Genomic DNA, 20,418 nt, shown 5'->3' with positions numbered 1-20,418 from the left:
ATCTTTTTCTGTCTTTTCATATCTGGGTTTAAACATAGGTTTTAATTTATGCTTTTTGTTTATCTCAGTTGTTTTGCATTTCATTTTCTTTCTCTTTTTTACCTTGTTTTGGGTTAAACTTTTTTATTTAACATCTATTTTCTCTAGTTTGGAAATTTCATCTACTGTTCCTATTGTTTTAGTGGCTACCTTTGAAGTTGTAACATGTATACCTAATTTATCAACATCAAAGTTACTTAAAAGCTTTATTCTCCTCCTGGGTCACGTGGAATCCTTGGAATACTTTGTTCTATATATCCTGCTCCCCCGCTTCCCCCAACTTATAGTATTGTCATTTGGGATTTTAGTTCAATATTATTTTTAAACCTACTTCCACATTTTTTTTTCCTGCTGTTGTATGCAGTGTTCATTTACTGTACATCTTCTACAATGTGTCATTCTCTACCCATTACTACTGCTCTTTGTTTTTGTTGCATCACACACCTTACATCTGGGATAATTTTCCTCTGCCGGAAGTAAATTCTTCAGAATTTTCTCCAGTGATAGTCAGCTGCTGACACACTCTTAACTTTGGAGTGTCTAAAATGTCTTTTTTTACCCACATACTGAAAAGATGTTTTCATTGGGTATAGAATTCTAGGTGGTAATTACTTTCTTTCATTACATCAGGGGTCATCAACCTTTTTCTATAAATAGACTGATGGTAAATATGTTAGGCTTTGCAAACCATGTAGTCTCTGCCACAACTATTTAATGCTGCCATTGTGGTGTGAAAGAAGCCATAAACAATACATAAGTGGGTGTGGCTATGTTCCAATAAAATCTAATTTGAAAAACATGCAGCAGGCTAGTTTTGCCCCATGGAGCTACAGTTTGCTGACCCCTGCAACACATTGAATGTATTATTCCACTATTTCTTACTTACATTATTGCCACAGAGAAGTCAGCTATTAGTCTAATTGAAATTCCTTAGAAGTAATCTGTCTTTTCTCTGACTGCTTTGAAAATTTTCTCTTTGGTTTTCAACAGTTTCACTTTGGTAAGTCTAAGTGTGGATATCATTTTATGTATTCTGTTTGGTATTCACTGGATCTCTTAAATCTGTAAATTCATGTCTTTAACCAATTCTGGAAAATCCCCAGTCAGTATCTCTTTAATTATTGCCTCTGTCCCACTTTCTCCTCTCTGGACTCTAATCAAACATATGTTAGATCTTTTCACTGTATTGTTCTTATATCTTATGTTCCCTTCTGTATTTTCTACCCTTTTGCTTTTCTAGGTGACATTCTGAATAACTTCTTCTGATCCATCTTCGAATTCATTTATTCTCTCTTTGGTTATGTCCAACATTTTGTCAGACATGTTCATTTAATTTTTACTTTGCTAGTATATTTTTCTTCTTTAGAAGTTCTATTTGGGTCTTTCCTCCTTCTTTTATGGTATCTTTTTCCTAGTTTCCTGTTCTCCATAGATATTTTCAGTTAGTCATTTATTTATTAAAACATGTTAGCACAGTTTTTTTTAAAAAAAAAAAACTTCTGTTAATTATCAGAAACAAAAGTCTGTCCATATTTAAATTTAATTTTCTTTTAGGCAGAAAATCATTGAATTTTATTTGTAATTCATGTAAAATTATTGTATAACAATATAAATATCTGCTAATTTTGATGCCTGAAGATCATTCCATTAATTAGGAATCTTCCTAGCAGTATAATTGAAGTAATAGTTTGTTTTAATCTTGCAATAATTCATTTTTCTTCTTCTCTTATAGAACCCACATTGTCTTTAGAGAACAACCTATGCCCCAATCTCAGTTCTCATTTAAGTCAGTTGACTCTACCCAGCATCCAAGGCTATGCATGTGACTTAGGCTTGGCCAGTCAGAGCTTAGGATTCCTATGGTACAAGTGACTGACCCAGGGGAAGACACGTGATTCAGTTAGTCCACTGAGTCTATATTCCAAGACTTTTTTTCTAGCTGGTATCTTTCCACCAGGGACATCAAGCAGGCAGAAATATAAGCTAGAGCTGCATATAACTCTTAACACCACAAGGGGAGAGTCAGCATGGAAATGGAGGCAGCAGAGAGGAAACAGAGCCAAGAGATGGAAATAAACAAGGCTTGGTGGCATCATGGCAGCTCTTGTATTCAGATTCACTCCTTGCCCTTTCAGTTACATGCACAAAAATAAACCAATAGCTCTTTGTAATTTAAGCCTTTTAAACTGGGTAGTTTTTCATTTACAACCTAGAGTCTTGACTAGTGGAGTACCACTGTGTAGCACACTCTGCTCCTCATTCCTGTCATGTAATGACGATAATAATATCATCTGAAAATCACACATCAAGAAATTACCATCCAACATACCTTGTCTGTTTGAATCAGCAACATTGTATAATTGGGAGAAAATGTCATATGTTCTACAGGTCTTTCAATCTCAAGAAAATCCTTGATCATGTAACTTCCATCTTTAATAATAAAAGAATACACAAAGCCATCCTAGAGATGAGTGAGATAAATGTAGAAAATCAGTCTTAGTCAATGCATAGTATACTTGACTCATCAGACAAGTTAAGGCTTATTGATTACTTCTACTGTTTATTTGGAGTCATCATCTATGTTTGCATAGATGCACTGTCCTCTCATCTTTATTTAGACTACTTTTAACTATGTTCCCTGGTCAAGCTTCAGTTTGATCTCTTTTGTGATACATTTTTCAATTACCTAAAACTTTACTGATGTCTCCTTTTTTTGAGTTTCTCTAGTATCCCTCTTCTTACTACATTCTTCACTACACAGGCGGTAGGAAAAATGAAGTAGAGTTTGTGTGGCTTGTATATAGCAGTTTCTTTGCTTGAAAGGACACTAGCCCTCCTGTATGCTCTTTCATCATTATTATGTGCATTTCTTATCTCCCTAAATGACCCAAAGGTAGGGAGTGTGCCTTTTATTCCCTTTGGATCCTCTTTTTCTCTTCCTCACACAGTAGTAGAACATAGCAAGGATCCAATATAAATGGGCTAGTTGATTGGCTGGTTTTGAATAGATTTAGGTTAACTTTATTATTCTCAAGAGAAATTTGAGTTATTTTTACAATAGTGAAAAGACTTGGAGGAAATTTATTTATCATTTTCTAGATTAGACATCTCATAACTAAGAGCAGGGACTTCAGGTGGCTGGGTTCAAATGCCTGGGCCCTGGAAGGGAAAGCAGGCAAGGTGCTTTTTTTGAGCTCATCTTTATTCTCCATCACTCACCAGAGCAAATGCTATAATCATTCCCTTAAAGGGGGTTAAACAAACATCAAGGGTGGTCTTGAAGAGGACAAGAGTCATAAAAGCCCACAAATGCAGACTAAATGGAGGAGGAGGGGATAGTCCACTGCAAGGTTGGGGGAGCTAAGTGTAGGTGTATGTGCTCCAGATGGCTTCCTGAGGGTAGAATGTCTCTCACCCTGATGTCACTGCCTAGCTACCCTCAAAGTCCTGCAGATGTCATCTGTGTCAGTGAAACGGACTATGCTAACATCTGGGATAGTTACAACTAGACCTGGATTTTGGTATAGGCCAGTTCCACACCTTAGCATTGTTTACACTGATTATAATGGCATGGAAAAACATGGTCTTGGCCGGGCACGGTGGCTCAAGCCTGTAATCCCAGCACTTTGGGAGGCCGAAGGGGGCGGATCACAAGGTCAGGAGATCGAGACCATCCTGGCTAACACGGTGAAACCCCGTCTCTACTAAAAATACAAAAATTAGCTGGGCGTGGTGGCAGGCGCCTGTAGTCCCAGCTACTCTGAAGGCTGAGGCAGGAGAATGGCACGAACCCAGGAGGCGGAGCTTGCAGTAAGCAGAGATTGCGCCACTGCACTCCAGCCAGAGAGACAGTGTGAGACTCCGCCTCAAAAAAAAAAAAAAATAGAAAAGAAAAGAAACAGAAAAAGAAAAACATGGTCTGACACCTTTTATTACTTACTGAGACTGAGTTCTAATAAATGACAGCAAGGACTTTGGAGTTTAACACACCTATGTTCAAGCCCTAACTCTTCCAATTACTTGCTGGTGAACTCTGTAAGATTAGATTCCTTGTCTGTTAAAGGAGGATGTCAATAGATTCTATTTGATAAGGTTGTTGTAAGGACCTATAAGATAATACAAATAAAGTACTTAGCTTGGTGCCTGGCACAAAGTAAGCACCAAGGAAATGGAGGCTATTAATACTGATTTAAATATCAATAATAACATTATGATACATGTAAGCTAAATGGGCATTCACCAGAGTCCAAGCTGCAGCTTAGACAAAGGGTTCCAAATTCGTGTCTGATAACCTAATACATTAAGTGTAGAAACAAACATGGAATTGGGTTACAGATATTAGGTAGTTTTTCATTGCAGAAGGGCAATGGATTTTTAAATTCTATTTGTGTTTGTTTGCAGTAATATATGGTAGTTCATTATATTGTTCCCTCTATTTTGTATAGATTTGAAGTTATTCAAAATAAATCTTTTTTAATAGTACCCAAAGAGGAAACCATTTTAATTAATAATGTGACAGATCTGACATCCTAAAATATGGCTCATAATAGTAAATGGCAATACATTGGAATTGTGAATTTTCTTTAAACCAATTAATTTTGAGAAAAAAAATACATTACAATTCCAGAAGCCAGCACGCCCTCCTTCTGATACACCAAGGTTACTGGACTGAGAAAATTTCTTCTGCCTTTTGGAAAAGAAAAACAAGGTAAAGCAGGTGACACATAATTAAAAGTACAATGTAACAATGAATAATAAAAGCTGCTTTTACTGATGTAAATCATATAAGTTGTTTTTGAATTCTCTATCATCAGATCTATGTAACTAACATAGATGCTAGATTAGAGAGAGGAGCAAGGCTGGAGGGTACAGTAGGAGTAAAGGGAAGAGAGAAAGGGAGTAGGGAGGGAAGTCAAACCTCATGGCCTCAGTTTTACAGGGAAAGTGAGTCAGAGAAAAGGAAAAAAGGCAGATGAGGGACACTGCAATGGGGAAAACTTGCTGGAGGGGGTGGTATTGGAGCTGGGAACTGGCAGATTCAGAGACAATAAGTGCCAAGGGAATGGGCTAGAGGCATGTCTGTGAAATGGTGAGAATAAACGACTGGCTCAGAAAACTCATACTAGGGCATAGCTGGAAATAATACCAATGGAGTAGGTAGGATCACATTAGGGAGAGCGTGAAATCAAGGCAGAGCAGTTCTTGAGCTGGGTGTTAAAAGCAGCCTTCAAAAAGGCAATTTGACAGAGATAAGCTGCCTGGTTTGGGTCAGATGTATATTAAGGTCAGTGAAGTCCATCCTAAGGTTGTTACAGAAATCAAGGTGTGAAATAGTAAGAGCAATGGAAATAGAGAATGCTTTGGACAGGTTTGAGGAGCTTGCCCTGGCAAGGCCCCCTCCTCCCAGGGTCTACGTCTACTGCTCAATGAGTAGACAGTGGCTCCTGTGACCCAGGCCCAACCATGGCCACAGCTGATGGGGTCAGGAATAGACACTATATCTAAGGCAGAATAGATCAGGTTCTCTTTCAAATTCTAGCTGAGCAATATGGCAGGGTGTGGTGGCTCCTGCCTGTAATCCCAGCACTTTGGGAGGCCAAGGTAGGCAGATCACTTGAGGTCAGGAGTTCAAGATCAGCCTGGCCAACATGACAAAACCCCACCTCTACTAAAAATACAAAAATTAGCCGGGCGTGGTAGTGTGTGCCTATAATTCCAGGTACTTGGGAGGCTGAAGCATGAGATGGCTTGAACCTGGGAGGCAGAGGTTGCAGTGAGCCAAGATTGCACCACTGCACCCTAGCCTGGGTGACAGAATGAGACTCTGTCTAAAAAAACACACAAAAAAACAACACTTCTAACTGAGCAATAGAAAGGTAATTTTCAAGATGGCTTTTGGGCTTAAGAGATGATCAGCCTGGAGAAAAGGGTTGGGATAGGGGGCAGGAAAGTGTAGGATTAGCAGACTAAGCAGAATGGGCATATGTATAGAAACAGATACAGCACAGTAGCCAAGAACTTGGACTCTGAGGTCTTATTGCCTGGGTTCAGGTGTCAGCTCCACAGTTTATGCGGACTGGGCCGTGTTTCCTAACATATCTCTTCTGTATCATGGAGATTAATGTGTCTCACCTTACAATGTTGTTCCGAGGATTACATGAAATATGCATATAAAGTGATGGTAGAATGCCAAGAGCATAGTAACAGCCAGAAGATTAAGAAGAAGGAGGAATCAAAGATGTCTCCAGGCAAGAGAAATATAGGGAAAACCAACAAAACCAACACCCAGGGCTATACGGGAATATGAAGCAGGACAGTTTCTCACCCAGTGGTGATTCCTCTTCTATCTTATTAAGCACAGTCACTTTCAAGGTGTCTCCATTAATCATTAAAAGATGACCCTCTTCACAGCCAATGTACAAGTCACTTGTTGGAGTCCAGCAATGCATAGTCGGGTGAAGCAAAGGATATAGATCATCTTTAGGCTTCAGGGAGAGAATAAAACCTTGTGTTAAGAAAACATCATGGCTAAGAGCCTAAGAAATGCCCACCAGAACAACTGACAGAAAGGAACCATCCCTAACCCCACAGACACAGAAAACATAGGAACATTGAGCATTCATCATAATAATTTTTTTTTAAAGGACAGATTGACTTTAATTTATTATTTGTATATTTCATGCCCTCATAGCCTTAGATAGTTAGAAAATAAATAGTTGGGTAACAATCTGGTCACCCAGTGGATCAAGAAAAAGGAAAATCACCTTTCCCACTCCAAAACATTAAACTGCAGCTGAATAATGACACTTCTGTGGTGTCTGATTGAGATTTGACTCACAAGGAAAAGAGTTATTCACTGTTATCACCATTATTGAAAAGTTTCCTGAGTTTTTTTTATGACATCTAACCTTAGAATATAAATCACAAAAAGACAGACTTATCTGGAATGAAAATAGGATCAAAATATTAAACAAAACAACAACAAAAAAACACCATGTCTCTCATTTGCACAATACCAATGAATCTGTGCGTATAAAACAAAATGTGAAGATTAAAATTTGAAATTTTCTGGCCTTGGTATGTTAAACTAGTATTGTATGTGGCTTTTTTTTCTTTAAGACAAACCTCGGCTTGTCTTCCTATTACTTTTTAATCAATAAATATATTTGATGACACTTAAAAATGAATGTGAGTATATGGATTATGTAAGCAGAAACAGCTTATAATTCTGAGATATTTAAAAATAAAAGGTACCAGTAGTGTTTAGAAATGTTTGTTGATAATACCATCTCCTTTTTCAGTCCTCTAGAATCAGAAATAATTTTGATCACATGATGACAAAACATGAAAAATTGCAGTCCAATTTAATTGTGCTTTAGAAAATGTAAAAATCCATATATGTTTCAAAATATTTGAGTTTCTAAAAGAGATTCCCATTTAGCAACATCTGTTTGAAAAAATTAAAAAGGTAGATGGAAAAAAGAAATTAGACACTTGAGATTAAGTTCATGATCTTGGATCCAATTTCTGCCAGATAACATCTGCCTCTGATTTCCCCTATGCTATGACTTAAAATTGGATACATTTCTAATGCCCTAAATAAGTTGTGTAATGTGACTCAGGGCTATTTAAAGGCCTGTAATGTACCCTTCTGGCATTACCTATGAATAGATAATGGGATTATTTAATGTTTGTAATTTTTTAAAAGTCCACAACTCATCCATTTTTAAGACCTTATAATCGAATCATTATTGATTCCCTTGCCATTGGTACCCAGATCACAAAAAATGACATTGAAGGAGGGAATAGAATCAAGACATTTGAGATCTATTTTTGGTTATGCTTTCACTCATTGTACAGACATTAATTAATGTTTTAAACATTTTCCTCACTTTATTATGCTACAAAATGAAAAAGTAAACTGCTGGGAAAATGTCTAACTTAAATACAAAATATATGGCTTTATTAATAATCCCTGAATGATTTACAGATGTCAAACTATAATATTACATTTCTGCTTTCAGAAAAATTTAAAATATACTGAGTACACAAGTCCTAGGAAATAAAGATGTCTGCCCAGACAATATATCCACATAGCAAAACTGCATGTGTACCCCTTAAATTTATACAAATAAAAAAGGTTTTAAAATAAAGATGTCTATTATGAGCATTTAAAAATAGTAACTCCATATCTGAGTATTTAAAGAAGGCATTTCATAGCATTTCTCAAATGACAAGGACAATTGCCTGAATTTTAAATGTTTTATGCAGAGTTCATTATGTTTGTACAAAATGTGAAATATAAGGGCTCCTACACATATTTTCTGCCCAGCAAAACCCAATTTGAGATAGTAGAAATTTAGGGGCTCTGAGCACCAAATACTAAACACAGAAAAATTGGAGCTACAAACCTTGATGGCTGATCTCTTTGTTCTTACTTTGCTGCCCCACTGTGGCTGAATGCAGTTATATCTCCAAGGTTGAGACCTGTGCTATAAAAGGAACTACAGTATCCACAGGGGATGGGCTCCAGGACCCTCTAGCGATACCAGAATCTGTGGATGCTCAAGTTCCTTGTATAAAATGACATAGTATTTCCATATAACCTACATATATCCCCCACATATTTTTTCTTTATTTTCAATGTTTTTATTTTATTTTTTCTCCCATATACTTTTAAGACATCTCTAGGTTACTTATAATACCTAATACAATATAAATGTTTTAGAAATAGTTGTTATACTGTATTGTTTAGGCAATAATGAGAAAAAATAAAAGTGTGTATATATTCAGTACAGATGCAACCATACCACTTTTTTCTGAATATTTTTGATCTGCAGTGGGTTGAATACACAGAAGTGGAACCCATGAATGCAGGAGATTGACTATAATCTCTTTCCATAATTTAAAAAGGTGAATCATTGTGATTCATTAAAGGAAATATTAAGGGCATGTAACCCTTTCTTTTGCTTGCCACAGAGATTTTTTAATGAACTAATCCTCATACTGAATTATTTTTATTTTATTTTATTTTATTTTTGAGACGGAGTCTTGCTCTGTCACCTAGGCTGGTGCGATCTCAGCTCACTGCAACCTCCGCCTCCCAGGTTCAAGTGACTCTCCTACCTCAGCCTCCCAAGTAGCTGGGATTACAGGCATCTGCCATCATGCCCAGCTAATTTTTGTATTTTTGTAGAGATGGGGATTTCACCATGTTGGCCAGGCTGGTCTTGAACCCCTGACCTCAGGTGATCCGCACGCCTTGGCCTCCCAAAGTGCTGGGATTACAGGCATGAGCCACTGTGCCTGGCCCACACTGAATTATTTTTAACAGTCATAGCTTAATTCCATGCAGTAGTCAAAAACATTCAGGAACCTCCACCTCCTCTATCCTCTGCTGAGAATTTAACACAAGGGTAAGCATAGCAGGTTCAAGAGGGCCAAAAAAGTGGAGCTCCTCCCGTCATCCCAAAGGTCTTACAGGTGCTGCCCTCTGCTCCCTGCCTCTCTCTTGAACAGCACCCCACACCTCACTTCCCCTTCATTTATCATGCTCCAGCCATATGCATCTTTTCTCAGTTCCTCACACATACCAATTTCTCTTTTTCCCTTAGGGTCTTTCACATGCAGGTCCTTCCACATGAAACATTCTTTATCCTGCTTGTAACATGAGTAATGCCTCCTTGTCCTTCAAATCTCAGCTTAAGTGTCATCTCCCCAGAGGCCTTCCTTAACCAGCCCATCCCTTCCTTGCTGCCCTGTCTCCATTTATTCTGTTGCGATAATTATCACATTTTGTAATGATTTAATATATCATTGAAAAATGTGATAATTATTACAAAAGAACAATACTCTTTACTTTTGTTGTTGTTGTTCTGTCTTCCTGACAAGAATGTAAGCTTCATGAGAATTACATGGCGCTTGCTTGGCCACCATGAGAATCCCATTGCCTAAAACAGTGTCTGCTACACAGAAGAAACTTGATAAATCTCTGTTGAATGAATGAATGGGTGTGTAATATGTGGCAAACTCTCCCTTTTGACGCTTTCTTCTGCTGTTTCCTATGGCCTTGTTCGTCCCTCCCAGGTTTGCTCCTACTTCTGTGACTGCGCCTTCTCAGAATTCTCTTTCGCCCCTGAGTTCAGCAGTCAGCTGGCTCTGGCTCTCTTCTCTTCCCTTGCACCCTTTCTCTCTTTGCTCATCACATCCGCTCAGTGCTCCCACCATCCTATCTGTGAGAATGACACTGACAGTCCTACTTCTCCTCCCTAACACTAGGTCCACTTTGCCAACTTCCACCCAGCATCTCCACCTGGGTGTCTTCCCTGCACCGCAAATTGAGTATGCCCAAAATGGAAATCACACCTGGGCCCCCTGTTTCTGTTAGCAACCACCATCATCCCAGTCATCCAAACTCAAAACTCCAGAGTCTTCATCTCTCACAGTTTCTGTGGCTAATCTATATCAAAAACCAAGATGATCCTCTGTATCCTGCATTTCTCATGGGATGGTTATGACAATCAAATGAGATCAGGCTTCCTAGACCTCAACCCATTAGGCAAACAGGAAGAGGTGCCAGGTACTTACCCGGAAAGTCTCTGCCTCTTCGCCTACTAGCCCAGCGATGGCTGACAGTGGCAGCACGGGTCCATAGATGAGATCTTTCGGCAACGACTGGGGGAAAACGACATCTGTTTCATTAAAAAATGACCCATCTTCTAGAGGTAATTTTACTGACCTGTAGACAAAAGAGGCATCAGAACAATCAGATGAACAGAAACTTCTTTTTGATGCAACCACTGCATATCAATGTAAGTGAAGTGGGGAGGTATTATAACTTATAAAAATCAAGTAAGAAGATAAAAGCCAAATGATAGATTTAAAAATAGATAACAGGTTGTAAAAAGACAAGTTATACAGTTTTAAACTAAGTACTGAGGGATTATAAACATTTTTGAAAGCTAATATCTAAAGCAGGAGTTGTAAATTTGAATACTGGATGGGGGTCAGGCAGGTGATATGTGACTGTTGAGGATGGTGGAAAGTGGGAAAATATTTGTCCCTCCTCTAGGCGGCAGGTACCACTCAGTTCAAGCCAAGAGGGTTGTTGACATGTGAGAATTTTGATTCCAAAATTTCAAGAGAATACTATAACCTGGATATTTATGAGAAATCTCTCAAACTTTAAATGTTGGCAACTAATTCAAATGAAAAACACTGTAGGCCAAAATAAATATATATTTAAACACATATTCAGGCTGTATTCAGCTACTTTTATAATCTCTGATATTGAGTTCATTTTCAAATTTATTATATACCTACTTTTAATTTATAATATGGTTATAAAGGTTAATTTGGAGAATTGGTGGTTTCATGCATTAAATTCAAAACTTCCTTGCCTAGATTTTATGAATGATAAACAATTTTGAAAAACAATTGAGGGCGGTTCCAAGATGGCTGAATAGGAACAGCTCCAGGCTACAGCTCCCAGCGTGAGCAACACAGAAGACGGGTGATTTCCGCATTTCCAACTGAGGTACCGGGTTCATCTCATTGGGGCATGTCAGACAGTGGGTGCAGCCCACCGAGCAAGAGCTGAAGCAGGGCGAGGCATCGCCTCATCTGGGAAGCACAACGGATAAGGGAATTCCCTTTCCTAGCCAAGGGAAACCGTGACACACAGCACCTGGAAAATCGGGTCACTCCCACCCTAAAACTGCGCTTTTCCAAGGGTCTTACCAAAGGGCACACCAGGAGATTATATTCCACACCTGGCTTGGAGGGTCACACGCCCACAGAGCCTCCCTCATTGCTAGCACTGCAGTCTGAGATCTAACTGCAAAGCAGCAGCAAGGCTGGGGGAGGGGCACCAGCCATTGCTGAGGCTTGAGTAGGTAAACAAAGCAGCTGGGAAGCTGGAACTGGGTGGAGCCCACCACAGCTCAAGGAGGCCTGCCTGCTTCTGTAGACTCCACCTCTGGGGACAGGGCATAGCCAAATAGAAGGCAGCAGAAACCTCTGCAGATTTAAATGTCCCGGTCTGACAGCTTTGAAGAGAGTAGTGGTTCTCCCAGCATGGAGTTTGAAATCTGAGAACGAACAGACTGCCAGCTCAAGTGGGTCCCTGACCCCCGAGTAGCCTAACTGGGAGGCACCCCCTAGTAGGAGCAGACTGACACCTCACATGGCCAGGTAACCCTCTGAGACGAAGCTTCCAGAGGAACATTCAGGCAGCAACATTTGTTGTTCAGGAATATTCACTCTTCTGCAGACTCCACTGCTGATACCCAGGCAAACAGGGTCTGAAGTGGACCCCAGCAAACTCCAACAGACCTGCAGCTGAGGGTCCTGACTGTTAGAAGGAAAACTGACAAGCAGAAAGGACATCCACACCAAAACCCCATCTGTATGTCACCATCATCAAAGACCAAAGGTAGATAAAACCACAAAGATAGGGAAAAATCAGAGCAGAAAAGCTGAAAATTCTAAAAATCAGAGCACCTCTCCCCCTCCAAAGGAACTCAGCTCCTCACCAGCAATGGAACAAAGCTGGATGGAGAATGACTTTGATGAGTTGAGAGAAGAAGGCTTCAGATGATCAAACTTCTCTGAGCTAAAGGAGGAAGTTTGAATCCATTGCAAAGAAGCTAAAAACCTTGAGAAAAGATTGAACAAATGGCTAACTAGAATAACCAATGTAGAGAAGTCCTTAAATGACCTGACAAAGCTGAAAACCATGGCACAAGAACTACGTGACAAATGTACAAGCTTCAGTAACCGATTCGATCAACTGGAAGAAAGGGTGTCAGTGATTGAAGATCAAATGAATGAAATGATGCAAGAAGAGAAGTTTAGAGAAAAAAGAGTAAAAAGAAACAAACAAAGCCTCCAAGAAATATGGGACTATGGCCGGGCACGGTGGCTCAAGCCTGTAATCCCAGCACTTTGGGAGGCCGAGACGGGTGGATCACGAGGTCAGGAGATCGAGACCATCCTGGCTAACACAATGAAACCCCGTCTCCACTAAAAATACAAAAAAATTAGCCGGGCGTGGTGGCGGCGCCTGTAGTCCCAGCTACTCGGGAGGCTGAGGCAGGAGAATGGCGGGAACCCGGGAGGCGGAGCTTGCAGTGAGCCGAGATCGCGCCACTGCACTCCAGCCTGGGCGACAGAGCGAGACTCCGCCTCAAAAAAAAAAAAAAGAAATATGGGACTATGTGAAAAGACCAAATCTACATCTGATTGGCATACCTGAAAGTGACGGGGAGAATGGAACCAAGTTGGAAAACACTCTGCAGGATATTATCCAGCAGAACTTCCCCAACCTAGCAAGGCAGGCCAAAATTCAAATTCAGGAAATACAGAGAACACCACAAAGATACTCCTCGAGAAGAGCAACTCCAAGACACATAATTGTCAGATTCACCAAAGTTGAAATGAAGGAAAAAATGTTAAGGGCAGCCAGAGAGAAAGGTTGGGTTACCCACAAAGGGAAGCCCATCAGACTAACAGTGGATCTCTCGGCAGAAACTCTATAAGCCAGAAGAGAGTGGGGGCCAATATTCAACATTCTTAAAGAAAAGAATTTTCAACCCAGAATTTCATATCCAGCCAAACTAAGTTTCATAAGCGAAGGAGAAATAAAATCCTTTGCAGATAAGCAAATGCTGAGAGATTTTGTCACCATCAAGCCTGCCCTACAAGAGCTCCTGAAGGAAGCACTAAACATGGAAAGGAACAACCAGTACCAGCCAATGTAAAAACATGCCAAAATGTAAAGACCATCGATGCTAGGAATAACTGCATCAACTAATGAGCAAAATAACCAGCTAACATCATAATAACAGGATCAAATTCACACATAACAATATTAACCTTAAATGTAAATGGGCTAAATGCTTCAATTAAAAGACACAGACTGGCAAACTGGATAAAGAGTCAAGACTCATCAGTGTGCTGTATTCAGAAGACCCATCTCATGTGCAGAGACGCATAGGCTCAAAATAAAGGGATGGAGGAAGATCTACCAAGCAAATGGAAAACAGAAAAAGGCAGGGGTTGCAATCCTAGTCTCTGATAAAACAGACTTTAAACCAACAAAGATCAAAAGAGAGAAAGAAGGACATTACATAACGGTAAAGGGATCAATTCAACAAGAGCTAACTATCCTAAATATATATGCACCCAATACAGGAGCACCCAGATTCATAAAGCAAGTCCTTAGAGACTTACGAAGAGACTTAGACTCCCACACAATAATAATGGGAGACTTTAACATCCCACTGTCAACATTAGACAGATCAACGAGACACAAAGTTAACAAGGATATCCAGGAATTGAACTCAGCTCTGCACCAAGCAGACCTAATAGACATCTACAGAACTCTCCACCCCAAATCAACAGAATATACATTCTTCTCAGCACTACATCACACTTATTCCAAAATTGACCATATACTTGGAAGTAAAGTGCTCCTCAGCAAACGTAAAAGAACAGAAATTATAACAAACTGTCTCTCAGACCACAGTGCAATCAAACTAGAACTCAGGATTAAGAAACTCAGTCAAAACCACTCAACTACATGGAAACTGAACAACCTGCTCCTGAATGACTACTGGGTACCTAATGAAATGAAGGCAGAAATAAAGATGTCTTTGAAACCAATGAGAACAAAGATACAACATACCAGAATCTCTGGGACACATTTAAAGCAGTGTGTAGAGGGAAACTTATAGCACTAAATGCCCACAAGAGAAAGCAGGAAAGATCTAAAATTGACACCCTAACATCACAATTAAAAGAACTAGAAAAGCAAGAGCAAATACATACAAAAGCGAACAGAAAGCAAGAAATAACTAAGATCAGAGCAGAACTTAAGGAGATAGAGACACAAAAAGACACAAAAAAACCTTTAAAAAATCAGTGAATCCAGAAGCTGTTTTTTTGGAAAGATCAACAAAATTGATAGACCGTTACCAAGACTAATAAAGAAGAAAAGAGAGATGAATCAAATAGATGCAATAAAAAATGATAAAGGGGATATCACCACAGACCCCACAGAAATACAAACTACCATCAGAGAATACTATAAACACCTCTATGCAAATAAACTAGAAAACCTAGAAGAAATGGATAAATTCCTGGACACATACACTCTCCCAAGACTAAACCAGGGAGAAGTTGAATCCCTGAATAGACCAATAACAGGCTCTGAAATTGAGGCAATAATTAATAGCCTATCAACCAAAAAAAGTCCAGGACCAGATGCATTCACAGCCAAATTCTACCAGAGGTACGAGGAGGAGCCGGTACCATTCCTTCTGAAACTATTCCAATCAATAGAAAAAGAGGGAATCCTCCCTAACTCATTTTATGAGGCCAACATCATCCTGATACCAAAGCCTGGCAGAGACACAACAAAAAAAGAGAATTTTAGACCAATACCCCTGATGAACATCGATGCAAAAATCCTCAATAAAATACTAGCAAACTGAATCCAGCAGCACATCAAAAAGCTTATCCACCATGATCAAGTGGGCTTCATCCCTGGGATGCAAGGCTGGTTCAACATACGCAAATCAATAAGCATAATCCAGCATATAAACAGAACCAAAGACAAAAACCACATGATTATCTCAATAGATGCAGAAAAGGCCTTTGACAAAATTCAACAGCCCTTCATGCTAAAAACTCTCAATAAATTCAGTATTGATGGAATGTATCTCAAAATAATAAGAACTATTTATGACAAACCCACAGCCAATTATCATACTGAATGGGCAAAAACTGGAAGCATTCCCTTTGAAAACTGGCACAAGACAGGGATGCCCTCTCTCACCACTCCTACTTAACATAGTGTTGGAAGTTCTGGCCAGGGCAATCAGGCAGGAGAAAGAAATAAAGGGTATTCAATTAGGAAAAGAGGAAGTCAAATTGTCCCTGTTTGCAGATGACATGATTGTATATTTAGAAAACCCCATCCTCTCAGCCTAAAATCTCCTTCAGCGGATAAGCAACTTCAGCAAAGTCTCAGGATACAAAATCAATGTACAAAAATCACAAGCATTCTTATACACCAATAATAGACAAATAGAGAGCCAAATCATGAGTGAACTCCCATTCACAATTTCTTCAAATAGAATAAAGTACCTAGGAATCCAACTTACAAGGGATGTGAAGGACCTCTTCAAGGAGAACTACAAACCACTGCTCAATGAAATAAAAGAGGACACAAACAAATGGAAGAACATTCCATGCTCATGGATAGGAAGAATCAATATTGTGAAAATCAATATTGTGAAGAGGTAATTTATAGATTCAATGCCCTCCCTATTAAGCTACCAATGACTTTCTCCACAGAATTGGAAAAAACTACTTTAAAGTTCATATGGAACCAAAAAAGAGCACGCATTGCCAAGACAATCCTAAGCCAAAAGAACAAAGCTGGAGGCATCACGCTACCTGACTTCAAACTATACTACAAGGCTACAGTAACCAAAACAGCATGGTACTGGTACCAAAACAGAGATATAGACCAATGGAACAGAACAGAGCCCTCAGAAATAATACCACACATCTACCACCATCTGATCTTTGACAAACCTGACAAAAACAAGAAATGGGGAAAGGATTCCCTATTTAATAAATGGTGCTGGGAAAACTGGCTAGCCATATGTAGAAAGCTGAAACTGGATCCCTTCCTTACACCTTATACAAAAATTAATTCAAGATGGATTAGAGACTTAAATGTTAGGCCTAAAACCATAAAAACCCTAAAAGAAACCCTAGGCAATACCATTCAGGACATAGGCATGGGCAAGGACTTCATATCTAAAACACCAAAAGCAACGGCAACAAAAGCCAAAATTGACAAATGAGAGCCAATTAAACTAAAGAGCTTCTGCGCAGCAAAAAACAAACAAACAAACAAAAACAACAACAACAAAAAAAACAACTACCATCAGAGTGAACAGGCAACCTACAGAATGGGAGAAAATTTTTGCAATCTACTCATCTGACAAAGGGCTAATATCCAGAACATACAAAGAACTCAAACAAATTTACAAGAAAAAAAACAAACAACCCATCAAAAAGTGTGCGAAGGATAGGAACAGACACTTCTCAAAAGAAGACATTTATGCAGCCAATAGACACATGAAAAAATGCTCATCATCACTAGCCATCAGAGAAATGCAAATCAAAACCATGATGAGATACCATCTCACACCAGTTAGAATGGCGATCATTAAAAAGTCACGAAACAACAGGTGCTGGAGAGGATGTGGAGAAATAGGAACAGTTTTACACTGTTGGTGGGAAGGTAAACTAATTCAACCATTGTGGAAGACAGTGTGGTGATTCCTCAAAAATCTAGAACTAGAAATACCATTTGACCCAGCCATCCCATTACTGGGTATATACCCCAAGGATTATAAATCATGCTGCTATAAAGACACATGCACACATATGTTTATTGCGGCACTATTCACAATAGCAAAGACTTGGAACCAACCATCACTGACAGACTGGATTAAGAAAATGTGGCATAGGCCGGGCGCGGTGGCTCAAGCCTGTAATCCCAGCACTTTGGGAGGCCGAGGCGGGCGGATCACAAGGTCAGGAGATTGAGACCACAGTGAAACCCCGTCTCTACTAAAAATACAAAAAATTAGCCTGGCGCGGTGGCGGGCGCCTGTAGTCCTAGCTACTCAGGAGGCTGAGGCAGGAGAATGGCGTGAACCCGGGAGGCGGAGCTTGCAGTGAGCCGAGATCGCGCCACTGCACTCCAGCCTGGGCAACAGCGTGAGACTCCGTCTCAAAAAAAAAAAAAAAAAAAAAAAAAAAAAGAAAATGTGGCACATATACACCATGGAATACTATGCAGCCATAAAAAAGGATGAGTTCGTGTCCTTTGTAGAGACATGGATGCAGCTAGAAACCATCATTCTCAGCAAACTGTTGCAAGAACAAAAAACCAAACACTGCATGTTCTCATTCACAGGTGGAAATTGAACAATGAGAACACTTGGGCACAGGAAGGGGTGCATCACACACCGGGGCCTGTTGTGGGGTGGGGGGAGGGGGGTGGGGGAAGGGGAGAGAGGGGAGGGATAGCATTTGGAGATATACCTAATGTAAATGATGAGTTAATGGGTGCAGCACACCAACATGGAACATGTATACATATGTAACAAACCTGCATGTTATGCACATGTACACTAGAACTTAAAGTATAATAAAAAATAAATAAAATAAAAAAGAAAAACAATCACATAAAAACAGCATCTACTACTCAAATGTAAGCTGAAGTGTGTTTGAATTCTGCTTGCTTTGTGAACTAGGACAATCCACTCATTTTATCTCCCATTTTAGTTGCTTATAGAAAAGACACAACTCAGTATTCAGGACTTGAGTAGAACGTTTGAGGGAGGCAAAGGGAGAGAAGGGTGTGATAAATTACTTGTCTGCCCTCACAAGGATCTGCTGGAGATACCACCCACTTTTACTAAAAGGTGCAGTGTTGTCAACTCTCACTAGAGACAGATTTGGCTATTCAATGGGTTATTGTGAAAAAGAAGTTGAGACATAAAGAGCACTGAGCAGAAAGAAGTGCTTCTCTTAAGGCTCTCCATTTCGAAAGCTTTATTCACTAGCTTTAGATTCTCTCAAGGCGATTTATCAAAAATTGCAATTTCAAGGGAACACTTTGAGATCTCTTAAAATCAAAGGATCCAACATCTCTCCAACTGTGACTTCATAAAGTACACTGGAAATGATCAGCTCAGTAGCACCTTGAGTCTCTGAGCTCTTTCTCAACAAAAGCACCCATTATCACCAGGGCATTTGTCACAGAATTTCACTTTGACCCAGTTCTATTTAAACAGGTAACTCCCGTGGCTCCGCTATACACAACTAACCTCTTGCTTGTGGATAATGTGGCTGAATGTATAATCTGCATACTTTCTTTTTTTTTTTTTTTTGAGACGGAATCTTCCTCTGTCCCCAGGCTGGTGTGCAGTGGTGCGATCTTGGCTCATAGAAACCACAGCCTCTTGGGTTCAAGTGATTCTTCTGCCTCAGGCTCCCGAGTAGCTGGGACTACAGCCGGCTGCCACCATGCCCAGCTAATTTTTTTGTATTTTTAGTAGAGACTGGGTTTCACCGTATTAGCCAGGATGGTCTTGATCTCCTGACCTTGTGATCTGCCTGCCTTGGCCTCCCAAAGTGCTGGGATTACAGGCGTGAGCCACCACGCTCGGCCAATCTGCAGACTTTCTATATCTAACCATTTCTTATTTTTGAAATTCCAGTAGGGCATCCAAATAATAGCAAAAAGTCTTAACTCTCCTTTTTATACAACAGGCATGTTTTAAAATAGTAAGGACAAATCAAATTTTAGAAAATTAGATCATGTTGGAAAAAGCTCTCAGAGAACTTAATATTTTAAATAAATTCATTGGGAAACAAGTCATAGAGAATTCTTTTGAAACGCAAACAACCACTCCAAGGTAATCACACATGTAGAAAGATGTTATAACAAGATAAGCTGAATGTATATACGTGTGTGTGTGTGTATGCATATATATGTATGTATAAAGCCACTTAATTCATCAAATTGACCCAATCACATTACATGAATGCAAACAAGGACCATCGTGTTGCTACTGTTGTAACAAAGCCTCCTACCTTGCTCTGAAATGATGCTCCTGGTTACTTCTTTCAATGGTCCACACGCTCACTGCACTTGGACTTGATAAGCACAGCTGGCGCCAGTTCATGGGGTTAAAAGACATTTGGTTCACATCCATTCCAGGCTGTGATTTCTTGCACAAAATGATATTCGATTCCCAGTTCCTTAGAGAAAAATAGCATTTGATGAAAAAAATTAATTTGAATTTAATGTACTTAGAACATTTATCTATTTTTTAAATTTACATAAATTGGGATATAATTTATGATATCATTGATATAATCGATGACCTTAATGTCAAATTTATAAATAATTATGCTTATCATTGTATTGTATCCTAAGAAAGCAAAATAACTGTATATTTTAAAAACATTATACTGTCATATGCTATACCAAGGCTATTTTGTCCTCTTTAATAATTTTGCAATTTAACTCAGCCAAACCTAGAAAATGACATATATCATCACATTTGCTACAAAACAAGTGTAAGTGCCTGAATCTCTAAGTATTACATGTGAGTACTCCATGTGGATCTCGGGGTACTGTTCTCATTCATGCCAATTGATCATTTATTGAGTTTTTAAAATTAAAGTGGTGCCAGGTGCAGTGGCTCACACCTGTAATTCCAGCACTTTGGGAGGCCAAAGTGGGTGGATCACGAGGTCAGGAGCTCGAGACCAGCCTGGCCA

At 39.4% G+C, this 20,418-nt stretch overlaps 1 protein-coding gene across 7 annotated transcripts in view; it reads right to left on the bottom strand.

Moving 5' to 3' along the window:
• LOC105478311 (cilia and flagella associated protein 43) overlaps positions 1–20,418 on the bottom strand; it is a 107,940-nt gene that overhangs the window by 70,735 nt on the left and 16,787 nt on the right. For all 7 annotated transcript variants that reach the window (XM_011735428.2, XM_071069167.1, XM_011735430.2 and 4 more), the window contains 5 exons: positions 19,726–19,893; positions 10,627–10,777; positions 6,365–6,524; positions 4,659–4,726; positions 2,369–2,500 (listed from right to left, as the gene is read on the bottom strand). In XM_011735428.2, coding sequence (XP_011733730.2) covers positions 2,369–2,500; positions 4,659–4,726; positions 6,365–6,524; positions 10,627–10,777; positions 19,726–19,893 — 679 coding nt within the window. The remainder of the gene's footprint in view (positions 1–2,368; positions 2,501–4,658; positions 4,727–6,364; positions 6,525–10,626; positions 10,778–19,725; positions 19,894–20,418) is intronic.

This window comes from Macaca nemestrina, chromosome 9 (genome assembly GCF_043159975.1).
Source record: "Macaca nemestrina isolate mMacNem1 chromosome 9, mMacNem.hap1, whole genome shotgun sequence".
NCBI lineage: Eukaryota > Metazoa > Chordata > Mammalia > Primates > Cercopithecidae > Macaca > Macaca nemestrina.
The sequence above is the reverse complement of the archived record's forward strand: the minus strand, read 5'-3'. Positions and strand labels throughout refer to the sequence as shown.